Genomic DNA, 25559 nt, shown 5'->3' on the forward strand with positions numbered 1-25559 from the left:
AATTACAGGTCAAATATGACATTATGGGTGTCAAGGGAATAAAGGGGACTGGTGTCCCAAAATCTTTTTATTAAAGAATTTTTTATGACCTTCAGGCTTCGCAAAAAAAAAGTAAATTAATTTGATTTTTGTCGTATTTGACGTTCTTTTTGTAGATGCAAGAAATATTCTGGATAATTACAGGTCTCGAGGGCTTCCTTTTCATGAATAAACGACCCTATATAAATAGGTCTCTTTGTAATTAATGCCTTTCATGTCATTGAATGTAATTTTGTTTCGAAAAAAAATTAAAAGTTTTACAAACTTTAGCACTTCGCTTTTTTGTCTACTTGTTACCTAGTCTTACTAATGAATGGCCATGTACTACATTATAGCTGTTTGAAGAAGGCGCAATCAAATATATTTTGAGTGCCAAAATTTGGCTTGACGGTTTTGACAGCGTTTTCTGGTAAGTTTCAATTGAAATTTTGTTTGTTCTTTGTTGTTCTTTTTAGCCGCTTTAAAAAAGGAATAAGGACAGGTCCTAATGCCCTTCTATAGAAGCAGTGGTAATCGTAAATTTGTGGTAATATTAATTGATTCCTAATGGTATTTATTACTTTGAAGTTAACTGTTTCAAAAAAATAAGTTAATTTTTTTTTACTGTTTTTGCTTTTTTTTGTATAATTGTTACCAAACCTTTTTATGGACTGTTCGAATATGTTTTCTGGTGATTTATAATTTATTTTTGTTTAGATTTGGGTTTATCTGACGGTATGTTGACTTTGTTATTAAATTTAGTTTTAAAGAGGGACATAAACTTTTTGATGTAACTAATGTTTTTTGTTGTTTTTGTTTGATTTTGCTGTTCGTCTTGACTCGCTTTCTTAATATTGACATATTACAGCAATCTAATGCATCAATTTTTACTCCACTGAGTTATTTGTTTTGGAGGCTATCTTTTCGTTCATACAGGATTTTTTGAAAAAGACTTGGACTTTTTTGGGATTCGCAAAAAATGATTTTCGGGTTTTTCTATCTGTTCCTCATTTCGTAGACAATTATGCCAAAATTGTGGATGGGCGGGGTTGGAACCTTATGTGCCCTCGCACATTACTGAGCCGCCGTGTTGTCCCTAAATTTGTTTATACGTTTGGATGTTTGACAGAACGTTTTTGTTCCAAATTTTTTTTTTCAAAATGGGGGAATATATATAAAAGGCTGGCTTTTTTCTTACTTCAGTCAAATTTTTACTTTTTGTTTAAGCATCATAAAGAAACTAAAGCAAAACAGCATTTTGTAGCCCTCAGGATCTAGTTTTGATTTACATAGAGAAAATCAGAAAACTGAAAAGGAAAAACAAATCGCGAGGTGTGTTTGTGGGGGTCTGACAGACCGCAATGAATTTTATGATAGAAACAAACAAAAAAATGTAGTAAATTCAGTTAGTTTTTTATCTGTCTGTCTCTTTTCTCCTAGTTTAAACCTATCCTACGAACTTTTTTCGTAGTTTTGTGGGCAATCGAAGACATCGGGCAAGTAAGAGCTCTCAAAATTGCAAACTTGGACATTGGAAATGTAACAAACTGCAGGAAAATGTTTCTTTCTAATTAGTTGTGTGTGAAAACATTTCTTCTCATCTCACAGAAACGTAAAAAATTTGGTTCCATAAAATGAACCTCAAATCAAGTAAATTCATTAATGAAAATTAAACGGAAATCTTTTCTTCTCTTATTTATTTGTATTCCTTGCAATCTCAGAGCTCTTAGTTCAAATAAATCTCCTCTAGTATAATGAAGTCTAGAGGTTGAAAAAATAAAAACAATTGTCATATTTAAAAAACAAGAAAAATATTTTTTTTCACTTCTCTGTGTTTTGAAGTTGCTCATGGAACTGATCTTTCGCAGTCTTTGGGTATTATAAAACTCATCGTTTTTTGTAAGAATATTTTTTTTTCAATTCGCATATAATTTGTTAAAATTTTATTTTTCTTTTTAAGAAAAGATCATTTCTAATACAGTTAGAGATCCAAACATAAGATTTACTGAAAATCAATGTTCCTCAACGCTAATAAATACAAGCGTTTTTAGGAAAACGTTTGAAGTTTCGCTAAATGTTCAACAAAGCTAGCGGCAGAGTGCGAGAGTTTTCACACATTAAGTAATATTTAACAAAGTTTCTCTACATTTTGAACAAATCTAGTGGCAGAGTGCGAGAGCTGTCACACATTAAGTAATATTTAACAAAGTTTCTCTAAATGTTGAACAAAGTAATTTTGAAAGTAATACACATTAAGTAATATTGAAATATTAATTAATGTGTGCCAAATTTTGACAATATTGAAGAATAAATATTTATTTATTAAATCAAGTTCTCAAAAGATCTGCGAGATTTGGAAAATGAATAGGCTAATCATGCTGAGCAAACATTAAAAAATTTTCAATAAAAGAAAACTTAAAATAGTTCCTTTTTGATTTTCGCGTCAGTTTTATGATTACCGATTCAGTAGCCTCAAGAAGTCCAAACCTGGTTTTTCAGGAAAACCAACCAAGATATAAATTAACAGCGACAAACCTTGAGTAAGGATCAGTTGAAACAGAGATTTTTTAAATGTTTTCTTTTGGTGGCGAATTTTGTATTCATGTGTTTGGGTTTGTGAGTGTGTGCGCGCACTTGTATGAGTTTGTGTGTGTGTGTGTGTGTGTGTGTGTGTGTGTGTGTGTGTGTGTGTGTGTGTGTCTGTATGTGTGTGTGTGTGTGTGTGTCTGTATGTGTGTGTGTGTGTGTGTGTGTGTGTGTGTGTCTGTATGTGTGTGTGTGTGTGTGTGTGTGTGTGTCTGTATGTGTGTGTGTGTGTGTGTGTGTGTGTGTGTGTGTGGAAATGCTTGTATCTGTAACGTCTGCGGTATGGGCGTTAGAGAAAGAAAGAAAGAAAGAAAGAAGGAACGAGAGAGAAAGAGGAAGTTTTTGTGAGAGAGATCGATCCGCTAAATGTTAGAAGACACATATAGGCAGAATGCAACTGAAATCCGAAAAAATAGGAAAATTACTTTAACTATGTCAAATAATGAAACTGTGTGTTTTTAACTCTCGCTGATAACCCGTCTGCGAGTTGTTGAAAAATTAATTGTCCCATTATACTCATGAAGCATGAAAAATGACACAATGTTTCGATTAATTTCAGAAAGTAATTTTTCAAAGTATTAAAGTTACAGTTACGGATACGATTGCCTCAAAAAGTCCACGATTCTATTTTCTAAGAAAAAAAACAGGTAAGACCTTACTGAACGGTGACAATCCTTTCGTTTTGACTAGTCGCCAAAAATATTTTTAAAAAAATTGTGCAAGAAATTGATAAAAGTAGGCAGTAGCCAATTGCTAAGCACCTAATGTAATTTGTGTCCATTGAAAGATTTTGACTCTGCTTAAAAAGGAAAAGTAATTTTTGAAAAGGTGAGATTAGCTTTTCCGAACCGTTATCTCACTTCAGGAGCTTCAGACGTTCATCCAAAACAAAACCAACAGCAACAACAACAGCAACAGCAACAGCAACAACAACCAAAACTTTCTACCACTTTTGACGATTTCGATCCCAATCAATATTTAGCTCAACTGGATGCGAACTGGGGAGCCGACTCGACATACGAAACCACCAATTCCACAGTCGAAAGCTACTCGTCAGCGAATGAAATCAGTTCTCGTAATCTGAATACGGAACACACTATAACATGGAGTTCTTCCTCTTCGTGGAAACCGAAACAAAACGAGACTGATATGATACAGAAAACTTCCATAAATGGAAATAATGACCCGCCTGACGTCACTTTGTCGGCTGAACCGCGCGACCAATCAGAAACCAGCAAATCTCGGCAGAAGTCACCGAATAGAATAATGCCGCCTTTGCCCAAAGATATCCAGAAAAAATCTCAAGTTGATGATAACAATTCACGAGTTATTGGGACGTCAAAATCTGATTGGTCGGCGAATACAAGCGGAGATTTAACCAGCCAAACTCAGACCTCGGCTGTTTTCTACGAAGGACAACAAGTCGACTCGGCTCAAAACGACTATCTTTATTACGACTACGGGACTTATGATGATAGTGTACAGTACTATGATTACGAACAATACAACTCGGGTTACTATGATCAGTACGGAAATTGGGTTCAACAAGTTGAGCCCATTTACCAGAAACACGACTTGGTAAATGCCCAGAACGATTATGAAAACATTGTTGAAAAACGGAGCTCGGGAAACTCCGCGACGTCTGTGCCTGCAGAAACGGCGCTTAACTCGGCTGTAACGACATCGGCAACTGGTAAACTCGGCAGTTCTAAGATGTTTGCAGAGCAGAGCTCGTTCGATATTCCTCCTGGAGTAATTGCCGAAAGAGCAGAAGGTACGTATTTTCTATACAAATGCAGCTCTCGACGACCAGAAAATATTAGTTAATTCAAATGAGGTATTAATTTATTTAGCGTTAGTTTGAACTTTTGGTTAGAGAAGGCATTCTACTGATTAAGTATTACTTTCAAATTTTATATTTAGGAAGTTTTCAAAGTTTATGTTATTGGAATTTCATTACCAAAAATTGCAACTTGGGTCTCGTTTGAACCTGTTGCCTCGTCGCTTCGGCATCAAAAGTTGTCCTTGTTTGGGGCATGCCAACAATGTGCACCAGCGATTCAAATGAAGGTCGGGTTAAGGGAAAATTTCCATATTTTAACAGATTGCTGCAGCACAATGTCAACAGAGAAAATATACAAATAAGAGGACTCGACAAAGTTCACAAAGATTCACAATATTGTACTAACAATGCATGGTAGCCCGGGTCGAAATCTAATGGTTATCCTGGAAGATTGGCAGATTGTTGCTAGAATATGCATATTCTTGCAAGATTTCTGTCAGAATCTTGCAAGATAACAATTTGGTCGCGACTAGGGAATGCTGTTTTTTTGAGCATGCATTTATAATGCAAACACTTGACCTCGGGTCAGAATTACAATTGCATTTTTTCAGGTGAACCCAAATCAGCTTCAATAGTAGTGGACACGGAAGAGCCCATATATGAGAACAGTGAAATCATGTTTACCACCACGTCCATTAACTCACAGCAGGATGGTGGGTTTGCTGGTGGGGTTATGGGGGGAGACGCAAGTGGTTACTCTCAGGATCTGATGGACATGATAAGTTACCAGGAGAACTCAGACGGTGAAGAGGAGTCTTCGGACGTAGAACTGATTGAAGAAGGTTAATCAAGTTGCAAGTGTATGTTAGACTACTGCTTTTTGACGTATCGAGTTTCAAGCTGACTGTGATTTCCGCAGTCATTTAGTTTGATACAAGAGTATTGAGATGGAAAAAAAGTTCTGTGATTTCCGCGGAACATTATTATTAATACTGCATATTGAAGATAGCAACTAAAAAAACGAACTTTCACTAAGTGAATAAGTTACATTCTCGCTTAAGGGAGTGCAATTTCTTTTTTAAAAAAGTCACTAGACATCCTCTAAGTTAATTTTAACATTCTTTGCTTCATATATTTCAAAATGGTTGAAAACAAAACATGAAAAAAAGTAGGGGAAATAGGGAAAAAAAGAAAAGAAAACAATTTTTTTTATTTTTTTCTTCATTTTTTAATTTTTTTTATTTTTTTAACTCGATTTGTTAATGATTTCATTGGTCAAAGTTGATTACCCAGATTGTGTAGTTGAACTATTCTCTCATTGTCGTGATAGACAAAATGTTGCTGGGCGAAAACAAGCAGGTTATCATGCTACAGATCATAAGTTCATTGACAAAAATTTTGATGAACTCACTTTGAAAATTGCGTCTCTGAAAGAAAAACCTATAGCAATCTGCTTAACAGTGACATGGCCTAAAGATAAGTTCTCATCAAATATTTTTCACATGGTTGGTTATTATAAACTAATAACAAGAAAAAGCGAAAAAGAGGTGGAGGTGTTGCAATTTTTGTATAAATAAAATTCATTGTTAAAATACGTGGGTCTCTAAACCTGAATAATTGATTACAAGCGGTTAGTGTTTACTTCGGTATTGGAACAAAAAAGTTATCGATGACTTGTGTTTATATACCGCCTAATGCCACCACTTATGCTACTTTTGACGTTCTGAGTACTTACTTGGAACATTATGTTAGCGATCCAAAAAAACTGTATGTGCTGTGGGGTGACTTTAATGTAAATTTTCTATCCAATGGAAACAAACAATCTTTTTTAAGGGAACTGGCCCAAACATTTGTTTCAAAATTGGTAAGTGAGAACCTCATTACACGAGAAACAAAAAATTCAAGTTCTTATATTGACCTGTTCTTTACAAATTTTGAAACGCTCTTTACGATTAAAACAAATTGATCTTACCGAGAAAGCATTTCAAAATATTAGATCACTATTTACCTAAGACAACAAGAAAACATGCGCAGAAGATCTGTATTGACAACGAAGTCAAAAACGCTGCAGCAAAGAAAAAAAGTATGGAAGAAAGCACTCCAAGGCCAATCAATATCGGCCAATAACGAATACAAACAACAGTGCAAGAAGGTAAGAACTTTGATATAAAAGAAAATGTAAATTTTTTTAAATCAAAATCAAATTGAAAAGGGTGTAGCAAATACAAACCGAAACTTTTTCAAAGATTATGACGACATAACAGGCAAAAAAATTGAAAAACGGGAAAAAATACCATCTCAAGAAGAAGTCAACCAAATAATTGAATTTTGTACATCAATCAGAAGGAAAATGAATGCACATTTACCAACAAAATCATTTCTAAAATCAACCGATAAAACAGAACAATCCATGCTTCTGACCGAGATTACGGACAATGAAGTTTTTGATATCATAAATAATGCTCGGAATAAGTACAGTGAGGACTGTTATGACCTCAATTACTACTGCATCAAGAAAGTTTCTAATGTGCTGGGCCCATTTCTGTCGGAATGGTTCAAAGAATGTTTCAATCTTGGCGTGCTCCCGTATTGTCTTAAAAATGCAAAAATTTTCCCATTTCAAAAATCTGGAGATAGGAGTATACCATCAAATTTTAGGCCTATTTCTTTATTACCAACGCTAGCAAAAATCTTCGAGAAATTGTTTCAGAGTCGAATTATTCCTTTTTTAGTTAAATTTAATCTGCTCTCAAAATCTCAGTTTGGTTTCAGGGCCAAAAGAAATACAGTTGACGCTGTTTTGTTGTTGACTGAACTCCTGCGCCTAAAATTATTTGATAAATCCGTTATTTTTTGTTTGCACAATCCTGGATCTCAAAAAAGCTTTTGAAACGGTAGACCATACAGTACTATTAGGCAAATTTTACAATATTGGTTTGAGAGGTCATGTCTTCAATATACTTAAATCATACCTAACTAACCGCTCTCAGTCTGTTCAAATTGCACAAGGTGTTTCAAATACGACTTTTGTTTATATTGGAGTTCCCAGGGCTCGGTACTCGGTCCTCTGTTTTTCATAATATACGTGAATGACTTGAGCAATATGCAAGATGTTGGCAATTTAACTAATCTTGAATCTAACATTATACTTTTTGCAGACGACACAGTGATTGAAACGTCAGCTAGAGCCAAAGATGTTGTGATGAATCACAAAACTCAATTAGAAAAATGTAATCAGTGGTAAACTAAAAATAAATTAGAAATCGATACTGAGAAAACCAAATGAATGTTTTTTTTGGGAAAAGTAAAATTTACTGCAAAAAGGATCATATTAACATCGATAAAGAACGAATTGAAAACGTTGATTCAATACGTTACCTCGGAATAACAATAGATAATATATACTCTTTCAAAAATCATATTGAAGTGGTTAAACAAAAACTAATAAAATTCAGTGGATTGTTCAATAGATTGAGAAAATTTCTTAGGAAAAGTCAAATGATTCAGGTTTTTAAAAGTTATGTTCAGCCGGTAGTGCAATATGGTATACTGATTCATGAAAATTCTGTTTCGTCAGATATTTCATTGATAGACTCAAAATTTAAAAATCTCTTAAGGATATTTTTCTATAGAAGAACGTCAACTCACTGAGCGATCTAAGGAGAAAATTTAATCTGTTTTTAGCTAAAGAACTACAATTGTACGAAGTACTTAAACTGTTGATAAAAATGCTAAGAGACGAATGTCAAATCCTTCTTGAATGATAACGAATTAAACAGAAAAAGTAAAAGAAGAAAAACAACGTTGTGTCTGGATTGCGGTGATCAAAAAAATGTGACAAACCGATTGAGGTTTAAGGCTCGAAAAAAGTTCAATTTGTTGGTTTTTTGAACCTTCCTCTGTAAATACGAATTTAAAAATGACAAATCAGCAAATAAAAAATTTTTGCCATATGTTTTTTAGAAATTACATAATTGACAACCAAGACTTCTCAAGTTATTTCTTTTAAGTACGTCTAATTGTAAGCCCCCTGCACTCAATTGTCAGTTTATTTTTTGTTTTAACTAATCATGATTTATAGTTCAATTACTAGAGTAATTTTCTTTCGGTTCGTAATGAACAGTTCTTTGATGTTCCTACATTGTGAGGCACCTGAAAACGGATCAACGGATGATCTAAGGTGCGCTCTTTTTCAGTTGAACTTCATTGTACATATTTTTTGTGCAGAGTGAATAAAATTCTTTTGTGTTGCTCGATAACAGAAAATGAACAATTTATTATTATTAACTAATGGTCTAAAACGAAGCCGAGTGTAGAGTGAAATAATAGCCTTAATAACGAATGTCGAAAGCAGTCGTCTAATATGCTGAATTTACAAGTTGTGTGTTTATTGCATGCGTTAATACAGCTGTCTTACGAACAAAACTCTTCATTTATACTGAATATCACCTCATGTGTCCTATAATACTACTTATTATTGGACAGTTTAGGTAATAGCTAGCACTAGCGTTTAGTTGACGTAACAGGAAGTTGATTGTTGACGTAACATTATCTGATTGTTGACGTAATATTCAGTGTTATAATGACCAGTGTGCTCGTAGTACTGCTCTATTGACGAATACAAAAAACACGCAAATCTGAGAATTAAACGATATTGAAGTGTCATTTTTTGTTCTTAACGGGTTAAACTAAGAACCAAAAAACAATTGAAAACAATGACAGTATTATAATAGAATTATACGTAGGGAATAAAAGCATCTTTAATCAACAATGGGCAAAATATAATCAACATAATCAAGAGGAAGACCTCATTTCAAAGCAATCTACTGCAACAAAAAATTATATATTATTTTTAATGATAGATTTGAAGAATTTAAAGCAGCAGTTTTAAATTTTCTGCAGTTTAGAAATTAGGTCACTTCTGGCAACAGTTTTTCTACAGCTTTCGATAACGTAAACTTTGAAAACAACTAAAGTAGAGAAAAATTAATCGGCAGAATATTCATATTTTGAAAATGTTTCGTCAATACAAAGGAGTGATACATTTGCAACCAGCAGATTTATATGGTGGTTACCGTTCTCTATGTCCAGTTGACTTTTAAAAAAGTATACCCACAGAAAAAAAACGAACTGGATGACTATTTAAAGTTTCTGCATTAAAATTGATACCAGTTAATTTCTCCAATTAATGGTGCCCTTAAGTTCAAATTTAAATCATACTTTTTCGGACAGTTTCTATGTTTGTTCATGCATTACAAAAATATTAGCAAGACAATTATCTGATGTATTTATAATAACCGGTAGATTAGACTAATAGAAAAATTTTAGAAAAACCAAGTAAGGAAAAAAATTGTAGGTAACCTGAATTTCAAAAAAATTTTTAAAAGCTTTTAGTTTCATTTTTTGTGCAGCAAATCAAAAAATGAAAATATTTCTTCAACAAACGATTCAGCTTTGAAACGGTTGTTCAATGTTGTCACTATCGTAAAAGATAACGATCGGCCGAAATTGACTCCACAAAAACTAAAACTAGCCAGGGTAGCATAAAATGCTACAATTAAAATTGAGGATACACGCTATAACTCGATTTAAGTCAAGCATCAAATAAAAGGTAATCAAACAGAAATATATATTATATTATCGATCAATTTATCAATTTTCACTGATAATTTTTGACAGATTAAAACGACTACAGTCCTGAACTGTTGTTTTGATAGATTTATTTTATGTCTATCTGCCAAGAGAAAAAATTTTCTTAAAAAAACCATTTTTGATAGTGTTTTTGATCATTCTAAAAGGATGTTGCAAATTCTATTTTTAAAATGTTATTATGAAGTGAGTAGCCCGCGAGCGCCCGAGGTAGAGATCCGCGTTGCTCTTTATACATTAGCCAATTAGAAAAAGGGCAGCTGAGAGCAGGCCGCAGTAGCCTAATGCTGTTCCGCTGCGATTACGCAGAACCAAAATTAATTAATTAATTAATTAGTCAATTTGCTCCAACGAAGATACATTAAATGTGGCTCTGAAACTAAAATTTTGAGATTTGAATACAGCTTCAGTCGTATCTTAAGTGCTGCGCAAAATGAAAAGAGTTTATGAGTTTTCTCGCGCCTTCATTAATATTCTTAGTATATATTATTTTTTTCTTTTGTTTTGTATTTTTGGCTTGAAAAGTTTCACAGTTTCATAATATCGTTTTGTGCACAAGGTCTTGTTGGTGATAGGTCTTCAAATTAATTTTTTTTAAAGGATTCCTGAATAATATGTGGAAAGCAGCTTAAATCACTGGGGTCTGAATCAATTTCGGCTTATGATGAATTTGAAGAGATCAGTGTACACGAGCAATTTAAAGTTTTTTTTATATCAATTCTCGAAGCTAAGATGTACCTTTATGACTGGTTTTGACTTTCCATCTTAATCTTTTTAGTTTTATTTGAGAGCACACATTTCGGATGAGCTGGACACCAACAGACAGAATTGCAGATTGATAGATTTCTGATGCCCTTGAAGAAAATTTTTTGGACAACGCAATTTTGATAGATCGTTTTCTACGAAATTACCGTCCGTCCCCTGTCGACTAAAATTGTTTCTGGGAAGCATAATGCAAGATAACTCTTCGTCCTACTAATACAAAAACTGATAGCCAGATGGAAGGAATATGTTCGAAATATCATCTGATTGTGTTCGGAACATAAAAGAGCAGCGTTTCGTTGCTTTTTTCGTTTTGCCAACAATTTACAACTATTATAGCTGGAATTCTGTTCTTTCTTTGTAACAAAAATTTGGAAATAATCGAAAAAAACTAAGGAAAAGTCAAAAATGTTCCCAAAATGCATTATTATTGTTTATTGAAACAGAATTGGTTTATGGTTGGCAAAGTTTACCCAGAATGTTTTTTGTTCAAGTTCACATTTTGAATGTTTCCTTGATATTTTTATGCCTAGAAACACAAGCGACTATGTCTCGGGAAATTTCTGAAGAAAATGTGAGTAGAGCTTGAGCAGGTTGAGCCCTAAAAATAACAAAGTGACTGCTCATTTTACAGGGTCTTGCAAGATAGCCATTGACTTACAATGTGCGGCAAGGCGATACGATCTCGGAAAACACGCTGAAAAAAACCAACATAATTTTAGATAGGAAATAAAAACAAACCCAAACCCCCCATGGAGATAACCCCCCATGCAAATAATCCACCAATTGAATATCAAAGAGCTGCAGATTTAGCGCGTTTGACTATGCGGAACATAGTCATGCCTTAGCGGCCATTGGACTTGATATGAAACTATAACAACCGAACAAATTATCATGATACCAAAATTCAAATGTTTTTGTTTACGTGGGGGTTTACTTCCTTGGGGTTTTTCCCTCTCTAAAGTTAGGTAAAAAACCCAATATAGTTTAAAAAAACCAAATTAACTGTTTGAAATCCGAGAAAACGGTTTTGAGAATAATTTATGAGAGAATTGAAAAGTTTAGCGACTTCACAAAATGTACATTTAAATCATTTAATAAGATTAATCTTAATTGATGGGAAAATTAACTATTTAATAACTAATCACTAATTTTAATTGATGGGAAATTAACTAATTTTCAATGCAGGGTCTATGGATCGCTACAGTACCTTCAGCAACCTCAGCACTGCTAAAGAGAAGACTTCCAAAAACGGGTCCGGATCTCAAGAGTCGGACCTGAACGAACTCGATGACCCAGCCCAGAGTGGAAACTTTGAAAACGAAGAGGAACTTCTGGACCCCGATTCAAACAATTTCGTCCAGTATCAACAAGAACAGGAAATATCCGCAGCCCTGGCAAAAGCTGGACGACATCCAAGAACTCCGTTGTGTACTTTGATCGAAAGTTCTGAAGAAGACGATGAATTATCAGATTACGGAATGAGCCGAAGCAAGAAAAAAGTTCTCGACATTCCGAAACGACAAACACGAACGGAAATGTTGCAAAAACTCGAAGAGCGTCAAGCAGAAATTGGGCAGAAATCGAGCAGTCCAAAATCGTCGGCTGACAAAGTGAAAGTTTCGCACCATCAACAAAAACACTCACAGCAGTATCATAGCGTACAACATCAAGCGAGGTCAAATCAAATTATTACCATCGAAGCCCCCAAAAGTGTTGCAACAACGACGGTAGCCACAAGAAGTGTGCAGGCCTCAACTCAAACTATGCCGAAAAGCGCTTTGAAAACATCAGCAGTTTCCAGCGCGTCGATTTTGAACTCTGCAGTTGTTTCCACTATTCCGCCCCCACCTCCGCCAATCACAACAAGCGGACAGACTTCGTTGTACTACCGACTTGCGAAAGACATGATATCAGAGCACTACAACGTCGGCAAAAGTTCATATTCACAATCGTTAGCGAACCGACTTGAAATTGGTCAAACGCCCACTGAACAAAACACAAGTTCCAAAAAGGTCATTGACTCAAAAACAGGTCAAAGGTCAACGTCCGCGGATACCAGTGACCTCAGCCACCCTGTGCCCAAGCCAAGGTCAAATTATAAGTGTACAACATCCACTCAAACTGGAAGTGACAATTCTGCTGGACAGAGCGTATCCTTTTTGACACGCAACGACTCGGCCAAAACTACCCGATCGACCGAAACCCAGAGCTCGGCTTCTGGAGCCGAGACGAACTCGTCCGGAAGCCAAACACCAGTTGTAAAAGAAAAGCGGGTGAAATTTTTGGAAAAACGAACTTGGAGTTTGCCCGAAACCGAAGAAGATTCCGAAATGGGTTCAAGGTCTCTGGCTGTCAACGTTGAGCGGGTTATGATTAATTCGAGTTCTTCGGACGAAGTCAACGAAGTTCCAGAAACGGTCGCAATTCCAAACACTAATACTACAAAAAAGAGCTACAAAGACGCCTCAACGAGCAAAACTGAGAAAGATAGCCCAGTTTCAATTTTGTCCCCGACCCGCCCCTCATCGCTTTCGGGTCTCGAAAAGTCGCGGAAGGGTGCAGTTAAGAGGGTGTTACCTCAACCCGACCCCGAAGAGGTCGAGCAGGAAGAAAACTCGAATCGGTTTGGAACCCGAATTAAAGCTCGTCCGTTACGTAATGATGAAGTTGACATATTGAGAAAGCGGCTTCTAACTCCGTCCTCAAGGGATAAAAAATATACAAATTCAAGTCACGCAATTTCGAATTTGTCTCCTCAAAGTCAGCAACCGTTGCAGTCTATCTTGAAGAAAGATCCATCAACTAGAAGCGGTTCCAGTGAGCCGAAAGGGAGAAGAATGATGACCTCTACATCTGTTCAAGCCGACGGAAACGACCTTGAAATGCCACGTGATATTAGAAGCCTAGAAAGTTCTAGAAAGCCGTGGGATATGGATGAGACAGATTTATTTTTGAGTGAAGCAAATGTTAGAAAAAGTGGATCTAGCGGATATGGGGCAGCTAGCAGCAGTCGATCTAGCAGAATGGATTCGGCCAAATTTGATCCCTATAAAACAGAGGTTAGTTGTCTTTTCCTTGAGAATTGTGTTCTGCAAGGATGAATTGTGCGGTTGAGCGTGGAAGGATGAGCGTGCGGTTACTTAGCATAAAATATTACAGCCGTCTGGTCAAGTTTTCGTTTCTCTAACATGGATATGAGAAAAATGCTTGGGCTTCCCAAATATTATTTTTTCTGCTAGTTACTGCAACGGTTAAATAAGATAAAGTAAACTTGTGTTTTAATGTGGCATAGAACTGCATGTTTTACTTTTTTCAAATTTTGCATATAACGTAGTACAAGCGCTTTTTCTGCACTTCTGTAAATTAACCGTCCTCAACTGATCAGTTGGTAATGGTAAATATAGAATTTGAGCACGCGGCCATAAAGCCTGCGACACGACCATTAAGGTGATACGCTCAATTCCAACATTTTCCATTACTAAAACAATTTCAAACGCTGCACTGGGCACCTCCGCTAGATTCTTATATAAGAATAATTGTTGCCATTTAAGGGTTACCATGTTGATGTAATCCATATAAAATTTCAATTTAATTTTGTCTGTGGTAACCCAAGCGGTAACACACAATTATTTGATGACTTTTTGCACAGTGAAACCAGTATAATGTGTTTGATAATGAAGAACACTGAACCTCAAGTTGTCACAAGATATATGTTTTCGGGTTTGTTCAACTGTGGCTAAGTTTGAAATTCACATTTCATTCACATCTCTCTTCAATGTTTAACACATTGAAGAGAGATGTGAATGAAATGTAATCTTGTGACAACTTTCTTTTTACCGTGAAACTTGGATGAAATTCATCAATTTTACGTTGGGATTTATGGTAACCCGGACTTGAGCCTCAGAGCATTTCAGCGCTGAAACAACACATTTCAAGCGTAAAAACCTAATTCAGTTCTGATAAATTGCATCTCCAGAATATTTTAAGCTTCTTTATGTGCAGTTTTTCTTCATAATTATATTGAGGTCATTGAGTTCACCCATACTAAAATTACCCTGTATAGTCTGAGAACTACCCATACCCCAAAATTAAGTCTGAGCAGAATATTGTTATACATTTGTAGCGTATAACTGGTAATTACTATAGTAGTATACACACTATTTATACATAGGCTAGTTTGTAGGCAATTACCACAAAGCCCGCTTAGCTTAGTGGTTACAATTGCTACGCAAATTAAATGTTACAAGTTTCCACAAGGGTGTCGCATATAAAGCAAACCTTGTCGGCGGAGTTAAGCTGAACATTTTTTTTTCATGTGGTAAACTTAAATCACAAATCAAGATTCAGCAGTGTAAATTGTGACTTGAACAGAGCAGTGGCCATCCTTAAAAACGGAATGTCTTCAGACTGATTCAGCACTGATTTGCTGTGCCACCCATCTCCGGAACGATGCGTTTTATCTGATTTTCTTATGCAGACAAGGCGGCTAGCTTACGGATCCAAAGATCCGAAGAAAGATACAGACCATTTCTTCTTGTCTGTACAAAATCTTTCTCATTAATATTTCAAGTACACAAGCAGAATGGCTGTGAAAGTGCATATGAACTATGAGAAGGAAATTGTTACAAAATAAAAATATGAAAAATAAGAAAACATAATACTGAAACATGCTGAATTTCATGCTTAAGCTTGATGGTATATATATATATATATATATATATATATATATATATATATATATATATATATATAGATATATAATACATGATGAGCGTCATTATGCTGCAAAAAGCAATTTCACTAAAATATTAATGATGAAATAGCAAAAAACATAAAAGGTTTATGATAATATTAATTATGATAATAACTGTAATGATAATCATATAGAATCTGATAATGATAATGGTGTTGATAATGATATTGATACTGATAATAATATTGATATTGATATTGATAATGATAATGATAAGAATAAAGATAATGATAATGATAGTGATGAAGATTATGGTTATGGTTATGGCTATGGTTATGGTAAATATGTAAATCTAGCTCTTTAGGTGTCGAGTGCAATGTGTAAAATGGCAATAATAATGGTAAATATAGGAATTGAGCAAATCGGCCTCTGGGAAGTTTGTTGCCCTTATGGTTATGCGCTCAATTCCTATATTTATCATTACTCAAATTGTGTATCAGAGACTGGGTGATTATGAAGTTATCCTTATGCCTTTTAATAAGTGACATGGGGAACCTAGAAACTGTAAACTGGAATTGCTCTCCGCTAAAAGACCGGATGTTGGCTATCAAAATCTGAGAAAGCCGCCAGCCGTGCTTAGGGAAAAACTGAGATGCCACCTAATGAGTATTTACATTTAAGCGGGTCCGCCAGTCGGAAATTATTAAGAACATCAAAGCCTGAACTTTAAAAATTTTCTGCATAGTATGCGCATTCGTGGAAAGGTATTAGTAGTCTCTGATTGGTTAATAAATTGCTCGCTTAAATTCTATTCAAGATTAGCCCCCTTTTGCATAGGGGCAAAATTGTTGAAAAGATCCATTATTTCAATTGTTTAGGGTGAGGTTAGTATTAAACGCAATCAGCTACCAGACATTCCAATTGAAGTCGACGATGATTTGATGAACCAGCTGAAGAGCAAAATCCGGTACCTGGAAAATTGCAAGAGAGAGAATTTTGAAACTTATTCTGGAATTGCTTCTGCGGTAACTGGCAATAGCGTGAAAGAACCAAGAGCGCATGCGCGTCTTGGATCCTCGAGGCGTAGTCCGGATCCCAGCTATCAGAGGTCCCAGAATACAACCCAGTTCCAAACATCCACAGGATCTCATCTAACACTTCCAGTTGGCCACCCGGGCTCTAAACATGTCCGAACATGGTCGCCGAACGTTGGCGCCTCCGATTTGGTTGTACACATTGAAGAACCGAATCCAGTAGTAAACCAGCAGAAGCGAAAAGTTCACCAGGAGCTAAAGTATCTCGTCGATGATTTGCAACGCCGTCAACTAACGGAAGCCAGGAGAGCACTAACAAGCATCACAACTCAAAAAACGTCCGACCTTGAAAAATATGCTTATCCTAAAGGTCGAGGCTTAGTTTGGGTTGCATCGCAAGCAGTGAAACCCAAAATTGCGCACCAGAGTCTAAGTCCAGCAGTTGTAGTACAACCTCAGCAAATCGTCGCTCCATCCCCTGTACCATCTCTTGACGGAACTATCCGCTACCAAACCCAAGCTGCACCCCCTGATCAAGTCATAGTAACACCTGGTTTTGCAACGGGAACCACTCTCATTCCCCCAACTCCCCCAACTTTAATTTTACCCGCGGCACCTATGACTCAACTTCCCAGTTATGCACCCACGGCAGTCGGGGATCTAATTTTACCCGCAGGGTTAGGCGATCGACTTTTCTCCTCAAACGCGGCTGCGCTAAACGTGCCGACGACCACTCGGCTTTTCATTGATCCGAACAATACAGCGACTTATCTATCGACTCGTGACCGACTTATGCTGTCACCCGGGCAAAATTACACGACTCTGGGGCGACACGCCGATGCCGAGTTTGACGCATTTCGTCGGAACCGAATGGCGGAAACGAACGGATTCGTGCCTGGATTGTACATTCCGAACCAAACCCAAGATCCGAGTCAAGCATTAAACTCAGCATTGTACAACCGGGGCGTACTGTTAACGCAGCAACCGACAGACCAAAGCCTGACTAGAATTCAACCCACTTACGAAAATGACCCGTTTGGCATTCGAACCAACTTGACCCCGCAAGACCCGGCGACTATAAAGCGAGACTCCAAACTTGAACTCATAGCTTCGCTGCAACAACAACTTGACGATCTTTACCGAGTTGAACTTTATCGTTCGGCAGTTGACGCGAACACAGTCGGGCAGAATCAGCAACCATCACCCGGTAATATGGGTTTCACAGCAGCAACAACTGGAAATGCATCAATCAACGAGCTCAAAAAGTCAATCGACCAACGTTGGCAGCAACTTGACCAATCATCAACGTTGTTACGTAATCTTAGCGCTAATAGGCTGGCTCAAACATTGGCAACGAACAATATTGCGTCATCGAGTGCGCTTCCGTTAAATCAACAGGCAGTTATAGATCCCATGGCACCGGTAATGGCTAACAATGCTCTAACATCAACTCTATACGACCCGTTCCCAGTTCGGGATTTGAACGCTCTGCCAAACGTAATAGTCGAGGAAATCACGAATGATACCGGCTCAGTTATATCTTCACCCAATCAAATGGGGGCTTTAGTAACAAGCCCGACATATTCTTCGGCTTTTAACCAACTTCAAAGCACGATCGAGCCCATAATTCAACAATCGGCTCAAACCCAACAGATGCAAGCACAGTTATTTCAGCAACAACAGCAAATTGCACAAACGCAGCAACAGTTACAAATTTTACAGCAGCAAACGAGCCAAATTCAACAACAGAACCAACAAGCCATAACCGGACCTGTTCAAATCCAAGATGCGACTGGAAACATTTTCAACCAAGTTGCGCCCAATTCGCAGCTAGTAATGGCAAACCCGAATGCCGTGTTTGACCCTACAGGAGTTGGGGGTGTTAAAAACCCACCTAATCTGGCCCTAACCCCTTTGCAGCAACATCAGCAGCAAGCGTTCAGTTTGGGCAAAAAGGAAGCACCAGACTTTGGTCCGAGCTATAATTCCAAAACCCAGTCTTTGCCTCATACTAAGCCAAACATGGGCGCAGTTCAAAATGTAGGAGGTTTAATCAGACCTCTTGAACAGCTTCAGCAAAATCAAAACCAGCAGCAGAGTCAAAGTTTGATAAATTCCATGAATAACAACCCTTACGCAACCCTATCACGAGCAGCAGTGAACGAATACTCGAATCATCCTCAATTTTACGACAACCAGGTTCTGAGTGGTGCCAGATCTGGTCAAAGAATTGTCGGTCATTTTGGCGGAAATGCCGACCAAAACTTCCCGATAAATGATAACTTTTTCAACATGGGTGGTCAGGATAAAGCGATTCGAAGCATGACCGATTTAACCCGGACAAACCAACCACCCGATTTACTCGAACGAGCGCTGATAAAACCCAGTCAGCTTTCGATTGAAGACCTAAACGACGGACATTTCAAACGACAGGTTGAAGGTTTCAGACAAGACGGAACAAACACAAACAATCGTGGTCTATTATTACAAGAATTCCCGACTCGCGATCCGGGTTCTATTAACTTTAGTCAACTACCCCTGAAGTCGTTTCGCCTTAGCCAAGACCCGAAAGACCGAAGTGGGCGAAGTAACGGGTTGGGTTTGAGTATTGTTGGGGGCAAAATAATTCCGGAAACTAGCAACACTAAAGTTGCGATGATACAGAAAATTTTCCCAGGAAAGGTAGCTGAAATTTTAAACCCTCAACTTCAAGAGGGGGATATTGTTATTGAGTGGAACGGGAATTCCTTAGTCGGGAAAACTTACGAGGAAGTTCAGCATATAATACAGTCCAAAACTACTGGAGATGTTGATATTTTGGTCTGTCCTCAAGCTCAGGCAAAATCTATAATGTCAAAAGCAGATCGAACTGCACAAATGAGCGTCTATTCTGCTAATGGTCCGAACCAGCGAGTCAAAAAAGAGCACGACTTTCACAACATGCAATTTATCAAAGGACAATTTCAGTTACCACAGCAAACCTCACTTTTGATGCCCGCCCCTAATCAGTGGTCGAACCAAGGTCAAATTCCGGGACAAGGTCAAATGTCCAGCCAAGGTCAAGTATTCAGTCAAGCTCAAATTCAAGGACAATTTCAAGGTCAGTTGAACCCTCAAATGCGTAACAATCTTAGTGCATCGTATAATCAAGACCTGAACCGGAATCGAATCCAGTCAAGTCAGGCTGATGACCCGATTCAGTACGGGAACCCTGGAAACAAAGCGTGGAGGGGCGCAGGGATCTACTCGACCCTACCCCGAGGAAGTAATATGGGAAGAATTGGAGGGGGCGTGGGTGGCGGGAAGCCTCCAGTGAAAGGATTATGGTTGGATCAGGAATCAGAGATGTTCGGAGCAGGACAAGGCAACGATGGTCTTGCAAATCAATTTGTTAGTAAAATTTGGATCTGTTTTTGGACCGTATATTAAATAAATTTAAAATGTGATCAATTTTGTTACGCAAGGAATGACTTCAATAATCTACTAGCTTATAGAAGTGCGCGGGAGATTCAAAGTTGTCCAAAAAGCAGTAAAATTCGACGAAATTTATCTTTTGATTTCCAAAATTCAAAATATTAAAAGAAACGGCTCGCTCTTACTTAATTTCTTCAGTACAATAAGTATAACAGTATCTGTTTTTATTATTTATAGAGCACATTGCCTATTACTCACTCTGAACGAATGAACGCACGAGGTGCTTCAAACTACAACACCTGGCAGCAAGGTTCCCAGTTCGGTCCTGGGGACGACTTCGGACCTTCAGACCCTCACGGGTTCCAGAAACGCGGAGCTGCATCAACGTTGCATCACAGTCGAGATCTCTCGGATGTTTGCGCAGAGGAGGAGATCAGAGGTGAGATGCAAATTGCAGTTGCATACTCGGACGAAACACAGGAACTCGTGGTCGATATCATCCAAGCTAAGGGCTTGAGTCCACCCTCGTCTAAAGCCAATGCTGATCCGTTTGTGAAGGTGTATTTGCTGCCAGACCGATGGTTAGTTTGGTTCAGGAAATAATATTTAATTTGGTTTCCGAAAAACCAGAAACGAAAAAAAAAGAATTTTTTATTGTCGCTTCTGGAACAATTTATAAATATAATAAAAGATGGGAGTTGTTTAAACACAGCTATTAGCTGTTGTTGGCAGGAATGTTAAAACTGGAAAATTTAATAATTTTTAAGAAGAGATTATGTTTTTTCATCAAAATTTATGTGATTAAGAAAAAATTTCAATTCAGCCTTTCTTTCCTATTCAGCTCGCTCAACTGTTGTAATACACTATAAAAAAGCTATGTACAGCAAGATTTGTGCTTACTGAGAGAGATTTAAGGTGTGAAAAAGTAAAATTTTGGAACATTTTTTATTTCCGTTTTCTCCGCTCAAACAAAAAGATTGTAAAACTGGTTTATTTTTCTTACTATTTGCGAAACTATTGAGCTACAAAATGTCGATTTGTTATAGATAAATTTAACAGAACAACTTAACTTAAAATCAAGACCAAGTGCATTGCATGCACAGTAGAGATGGCTAAAAAATAACAATTCGGTGCGCAAAAAATTGCATAGAAAAGCATTAGAATTGCACATAACTGTTTCTCTTACTGTGACAAAATTTTTTCAGAAGTATTTGGGAAAATTGTCAAAAAATGGGGCTTAACACTTAGTTCAGAAAAATTTTATCAGTGTTTTATAAATGGAGTTGGAATATCCAGGGACAGGGTTGTTTGAGCTTCTGAAGAAACGGTGCGAGATTTTGCGAAAAAAATTTTCCGATTGAAGACAGGCAATCTTTTGGAGTGCAATACAATGGAAGGTAGTTAGTTGTTTTATATCCAAAAAATTTACCGTTTTTGGAAAATTTGCAGAATTGCTTAGAAAAAAATGTGTTTCAAGGACCTTATTTTTCAGATAATACTCTTGTTCTTAAATTATAGGTGTCAGTTCTTATTCTGTGGAGATGAATTGGAGGAGTTTTTTGTCCTAAGTTTCCACAACTTTAAATTTTCCCAACATTTGCCTGTTTGTGTAACAGTTGCTTCTAGGGTGTACTTACTTTTTCAATTCGATTCGGATCTGGATTATTGTAGAAGTGTTCAGAGTATAGTAGATGTCGTGGTCTCCAACACGAGTAACAAGAGTTTTATTATTTTAATAGTTGAAATCAAAATGGCCTAACAGTACGAAAGTTCACAGGTATTTATAGTGGCTATCAGTATGAAAATTTACAGAACCGTTTAGAAATAGATAAACTGATAATGGTTAACTTATGGCAAGTATTATTGCAGTTTTTTGCATTTAACACATTGCTTTCCTAATCTGAGAACATGTCATTGGTATCTAAAGTGAGGATCCTCGAGTGGTTTATTGTCATCGCTGATGGCGGGACGGTCGAATTAATCGCTCAAACTTAGGGTTTATGTACACTGATAAACTTGTGGTATGAACAAATTTGATGCAACGATTCAGTTCAATTTAGTAGCCATTATTCACTAAAAATTACTTCACCAACATCAGTTAAGAAAATTTTTTTAATATCGAAGTTTTAACTTAAACTCTAAGTTCTAATGTTCGCGATATATCACAGTAGAAAACTGTACAAACAGGCTATTAGATGCCAAAATTGTAAAGGCGTGATAAAGCGTTTTTAAAGAACTCACTTGGGTTGAAAATATTGTTTTTATAAATCTATCTTAATGCTTTTTGTAACGGTCTCCAGTTGTACGTAGCTTTTTGGTACCATAAATGGTACCAAAAAGCGACGTACAACTGAAGACTTTTTGTTTTGTTCAGAAAACTGAATTTTTGTATTTCAGTCTGTTTGCATGTTAAGGCAACCATCTATTACTATTGTCAATTATTTCAGCCCTGAAAACAAGCGTCGCATTCGGTACACGCGCTCCACCCTGAATCCCTTCTGGAACCAGAGCATAGAGTATGGGTTCCTACCTCGCAATCACCTGCCTCGCAAGTATCTGGAATTGACTGTGTGGGATTACGATAAACAGAGGACAAATACTTTCCTAGGAGAGGTAAGCATTTTCATGAGAATTAAATATCAATAAGATCAGCACATTTAGGCGCATTTCTTACATAACTTGAAAAATTCTTCGACCCGGAACATGACTTTATTTTTTTAAATATGAGATATCTCAAGCAATCGCACACAACCTCCATTTGGGTATTTAATTAAAGCAAAAAGAAACCCAATTTTAAAAAACAGGAAGTTACCTACGAAACTGTTGTTACTTCGGTGTCAGCAACATTATTAGTCGTCGTATATAAAAGCAACCGCTCAAAATTTTGTGCTACCTGTAACTGAGAAAATATTATTCCCAAGATACAAATTCCAAATCTTGACAGTTGTTTCGTTAAAAAAAGAATCGAATCCTGATTGATGCCGAATTGCGCGTAAAACAATTTTTTTCTAGCTCTTTAATATTTTTCTTTAAATTATTCTTTAAATTACTTTCCGTAAACTTTTTTTATATTGTTCACATTTTCATATAACCGTGATGAGACAATAGTGATCTTTGGTACTTGTGTCAACTAAAGAGATGTGAACCAATGACCTCCTATTTTTCAAGGTTATTGTTGACCTTGGCGACTATACAGTGCTGGACGGTAGAGCCAGATGGTACCTGCTGACGGAGCATACAGACAGTCCAGACGCGTATCTGGACAGAGTTCACTTAATGCAGCAGATACAGCAACAGCAGAGGTCATCCGGTCAAGGAAGAGGACAAGGCTCAACAGAGGGCAAAGAAGGTCAAGTGAGGAAAGTGAGGTCTCAAAGTGACCTTGAAAAGAACAGGTACAGTTATAATTTGAGCAGCTTTAGGAGTTAAAATGTTTTTCTAAAGTTCTAAGGGTCAGTTAACTGAGAAAATAATGAGCATCAAGATTATTGAACTGCATCTTAGAAAACTATTTTTAGCTCTTTGGGTCAAATGTGGCATTCAAATGTAACTTTTCATTAGGCTCTTTTGCTTTCGGTAGAATGTTTTATATCTGCGTCGACTAAGTTTCGTTTTTTCCAGCGCTATACATTTAAAGTATTCAAATAAAATAGAGCGAATAACAGCAAAATCGGCCAGCCGAAACTCATCGTAAGATTTCATTAATTTTTTTCCGAACAATTTCTTTAAAATTTATTTTCTCTTTTTTATCAGATTCGGGCGCTTAAGTGGAGAGTTTGATCGCCATGGCAGACTCAAGTCAAACAATGGAAACTACCAAAATGGCCCGAACAACAGCGACTTGAACCCTAGAAGAAGTCGGTGGGACTCGGATCCCGAGATGTCAGCGAACGAGTTTGGAGACCCTCACTCACATCAAGGTCACTCGGGGTCACGAAGAGGTCACGACGGCTCAGCTAGAGGTCAATCTTATGGAACACGAGCCAGAAGTTTGGAACGGCAGCTGGATAATGATGGAAGCGGGAGAAACTACTACCCCAATGAGCGCAGGTATATCACATATTTATGGTCTTGTTGCCAAGAATTAACAAAAAATCCTATTTCCTAAGTATTTTTTAAATAGTTATTTTCTCCGAAGCAACTTTGAGCAGTGATTTTTAGCGGCTGGAAACAACTTCTTTCCTTAGAACTATTATTTAGTAATCGAGAAACAAAAGCTAATATTGTCAAGGGAAATATGGTCAACTTTTTTGTTTTTGGTTGTGTGTTGTTTTCTCTGGGTTATGTTATCAAAAAAATGGTTCTGAGTTAGTACGATTGATTTTTGGCTTAATTGGTTTTTAAATTTTTTATCTATTGTTTGCTTTCAAAACTAAAAAAAATATATTTTGTGCCCTGTTTTAAGTTTTCATATTTCTATCATTAAATTGGTCTTACTTTAAACGATGATTATATCCAATTGTTGAGTAGATTTTATATAAAAATGTTCAAATGAGACCAAGTCATGTTTTGCAAGTTTGTCTTATTCGGAAGAGATTTAGTAACAACATTTGTGTTCAGTGATGACATTTTCTGGTAGCATTTTTCAAATAAAATCTTCAAAGTACGTATTCGAGTCACAACGATGTTTTATTGCTTTTCTCTGCTGCCATTTTTAGTTTTTGAATAAAAGGTCTTTCATAAAAATTGTTGTTTTTTTATAAACGAGTATAAAAATCTGATTAAACAACTCATTTAACAATTAGAGCAACTATCAACTTAATTCTCTTGTAATACTGACTTCTTCAAAAAGTGCAACTTCACATCTAAACGTTCACATTATCTTGTTTGATAGTCCACAAAATCTGTGCTCCGTTTAAGTGTCTGGCTCCACTAATAAAAATGATTGGTAAACTGGTTGACTGTGAGGTTTTAGATATTTTATAGACATGTATCAGAAAAGTTGCTATCTGGCAAGACCATGGCTGATACTGAGAACCAAATTACGAGCCAACCAAATTTTTTTTTGCAAGATCATGATGCTGCAGCATCAGTACTGCAAGATCTTTATCATGTTGGGGTTTGCTTCTTGGATTTACTCAAAATATGTACTTTGCAAGGATTTTTTGCTGACATTGTTTTTTTTGCCATCCCGATTTTTCGCTGTTGAGCTGATAATGTAATTCAACTATAAAAATGTTCATTACAATTGGCAGACATTACGTTAGGTTAGCAGGTACAAATGACCACCTTTGAGAGGCGATTAATTTACTCGGATTAGCTAGTTAATTCGTTTAGTAGTTTTAGTGCCTGGGACAGACTGAATGAAAATAGGTTTCCTTTATACTTTAATCGTTGCTGTCTTCGAGAAATTATTATCATTTAATTGAAATGAGAATTTGGCTCTTATGAGAATTTGGCTGCAGCCAATTTGCTAGTTTTGAAGAAGGAATAACACATTAAACTATTAAAAAATTTTTAAGTTAACTATACTGAATGATAATTGATGGGATTTTCTAAACTTCATATAGTTATATTCAATTATCATCGATTTTATGTTCCAAAATGGCAAAATAATCAATTATAATCGCAGTTTTTGTCATTGTAATTAATTATAATGATGTAAAAAAGAAGTTTT

General features: G+C 36.6%; 2 protein-coding genes across 2 annotated transcripts in view; one reads left to right on the top strand and one right to left on the bottom strand.

Moving 5' to 3' along the window:
* LOC142348172 (ras-related protein Rab-14-like) overlaps positions 1 to 25559 on the bottom strand; it is a 419162-nt gene that overhangs the window by 168724 nt on the left and 224879 nt on the right. The window lies entirely within an intron of this gene.
* LOC142348169 (uncharacterized) overlaps positions 1 to 25559 on the top strand; it is a 98057-nt gene that overhangs the window by 69727 nt on the left and 2771 nt on the right. The window contains exons 9-16 of the mRNA XM_075399400.1: positions 3529 to 4378; positions 4999 to 5229; positions 11987 to 13860; positions 16373 to 19918; positions 20180 to 20523; positions 22390 to 22555; positions 23111 to 23337; positions 23696 to 24001. Coding sequence (XP_075255515.1) covers positions 3529 to 4378; positions 4999 to 5229; positions 11987 to 13860; positions 16373 to 19918; positions 20180 to 20523; positions 22390 to 22555; positions 23111 to 23337; positions 23696 to 24001 — 7544 coding nt within the window. The remainder of the gene's footprint in view (positions 1 to 3528; positions 4379 to 4998; positions 5230 to 11986; positions 13861 to 16372; positions 19919 to 20179; positions 20524 to 22389; positions 22556 to 23110; positions 23338 to 23695; positions 24002 to 25559) is intronic.

Source organism: Convolutriloba macropyga, chromosome 10, assembly GCF_964194025.1.
Source record: "Convolutriloba macropyga chromosome 10, txConMacr16.3, whole genome shotgun sequence".
In the NCBI taxonomy this organism is placed as follows: Eukaryota; Metazoa; Xenacoelomorpha; order Acoela; family Convolutidae; genus Convolutriloba; species Convolutriloba macropyga.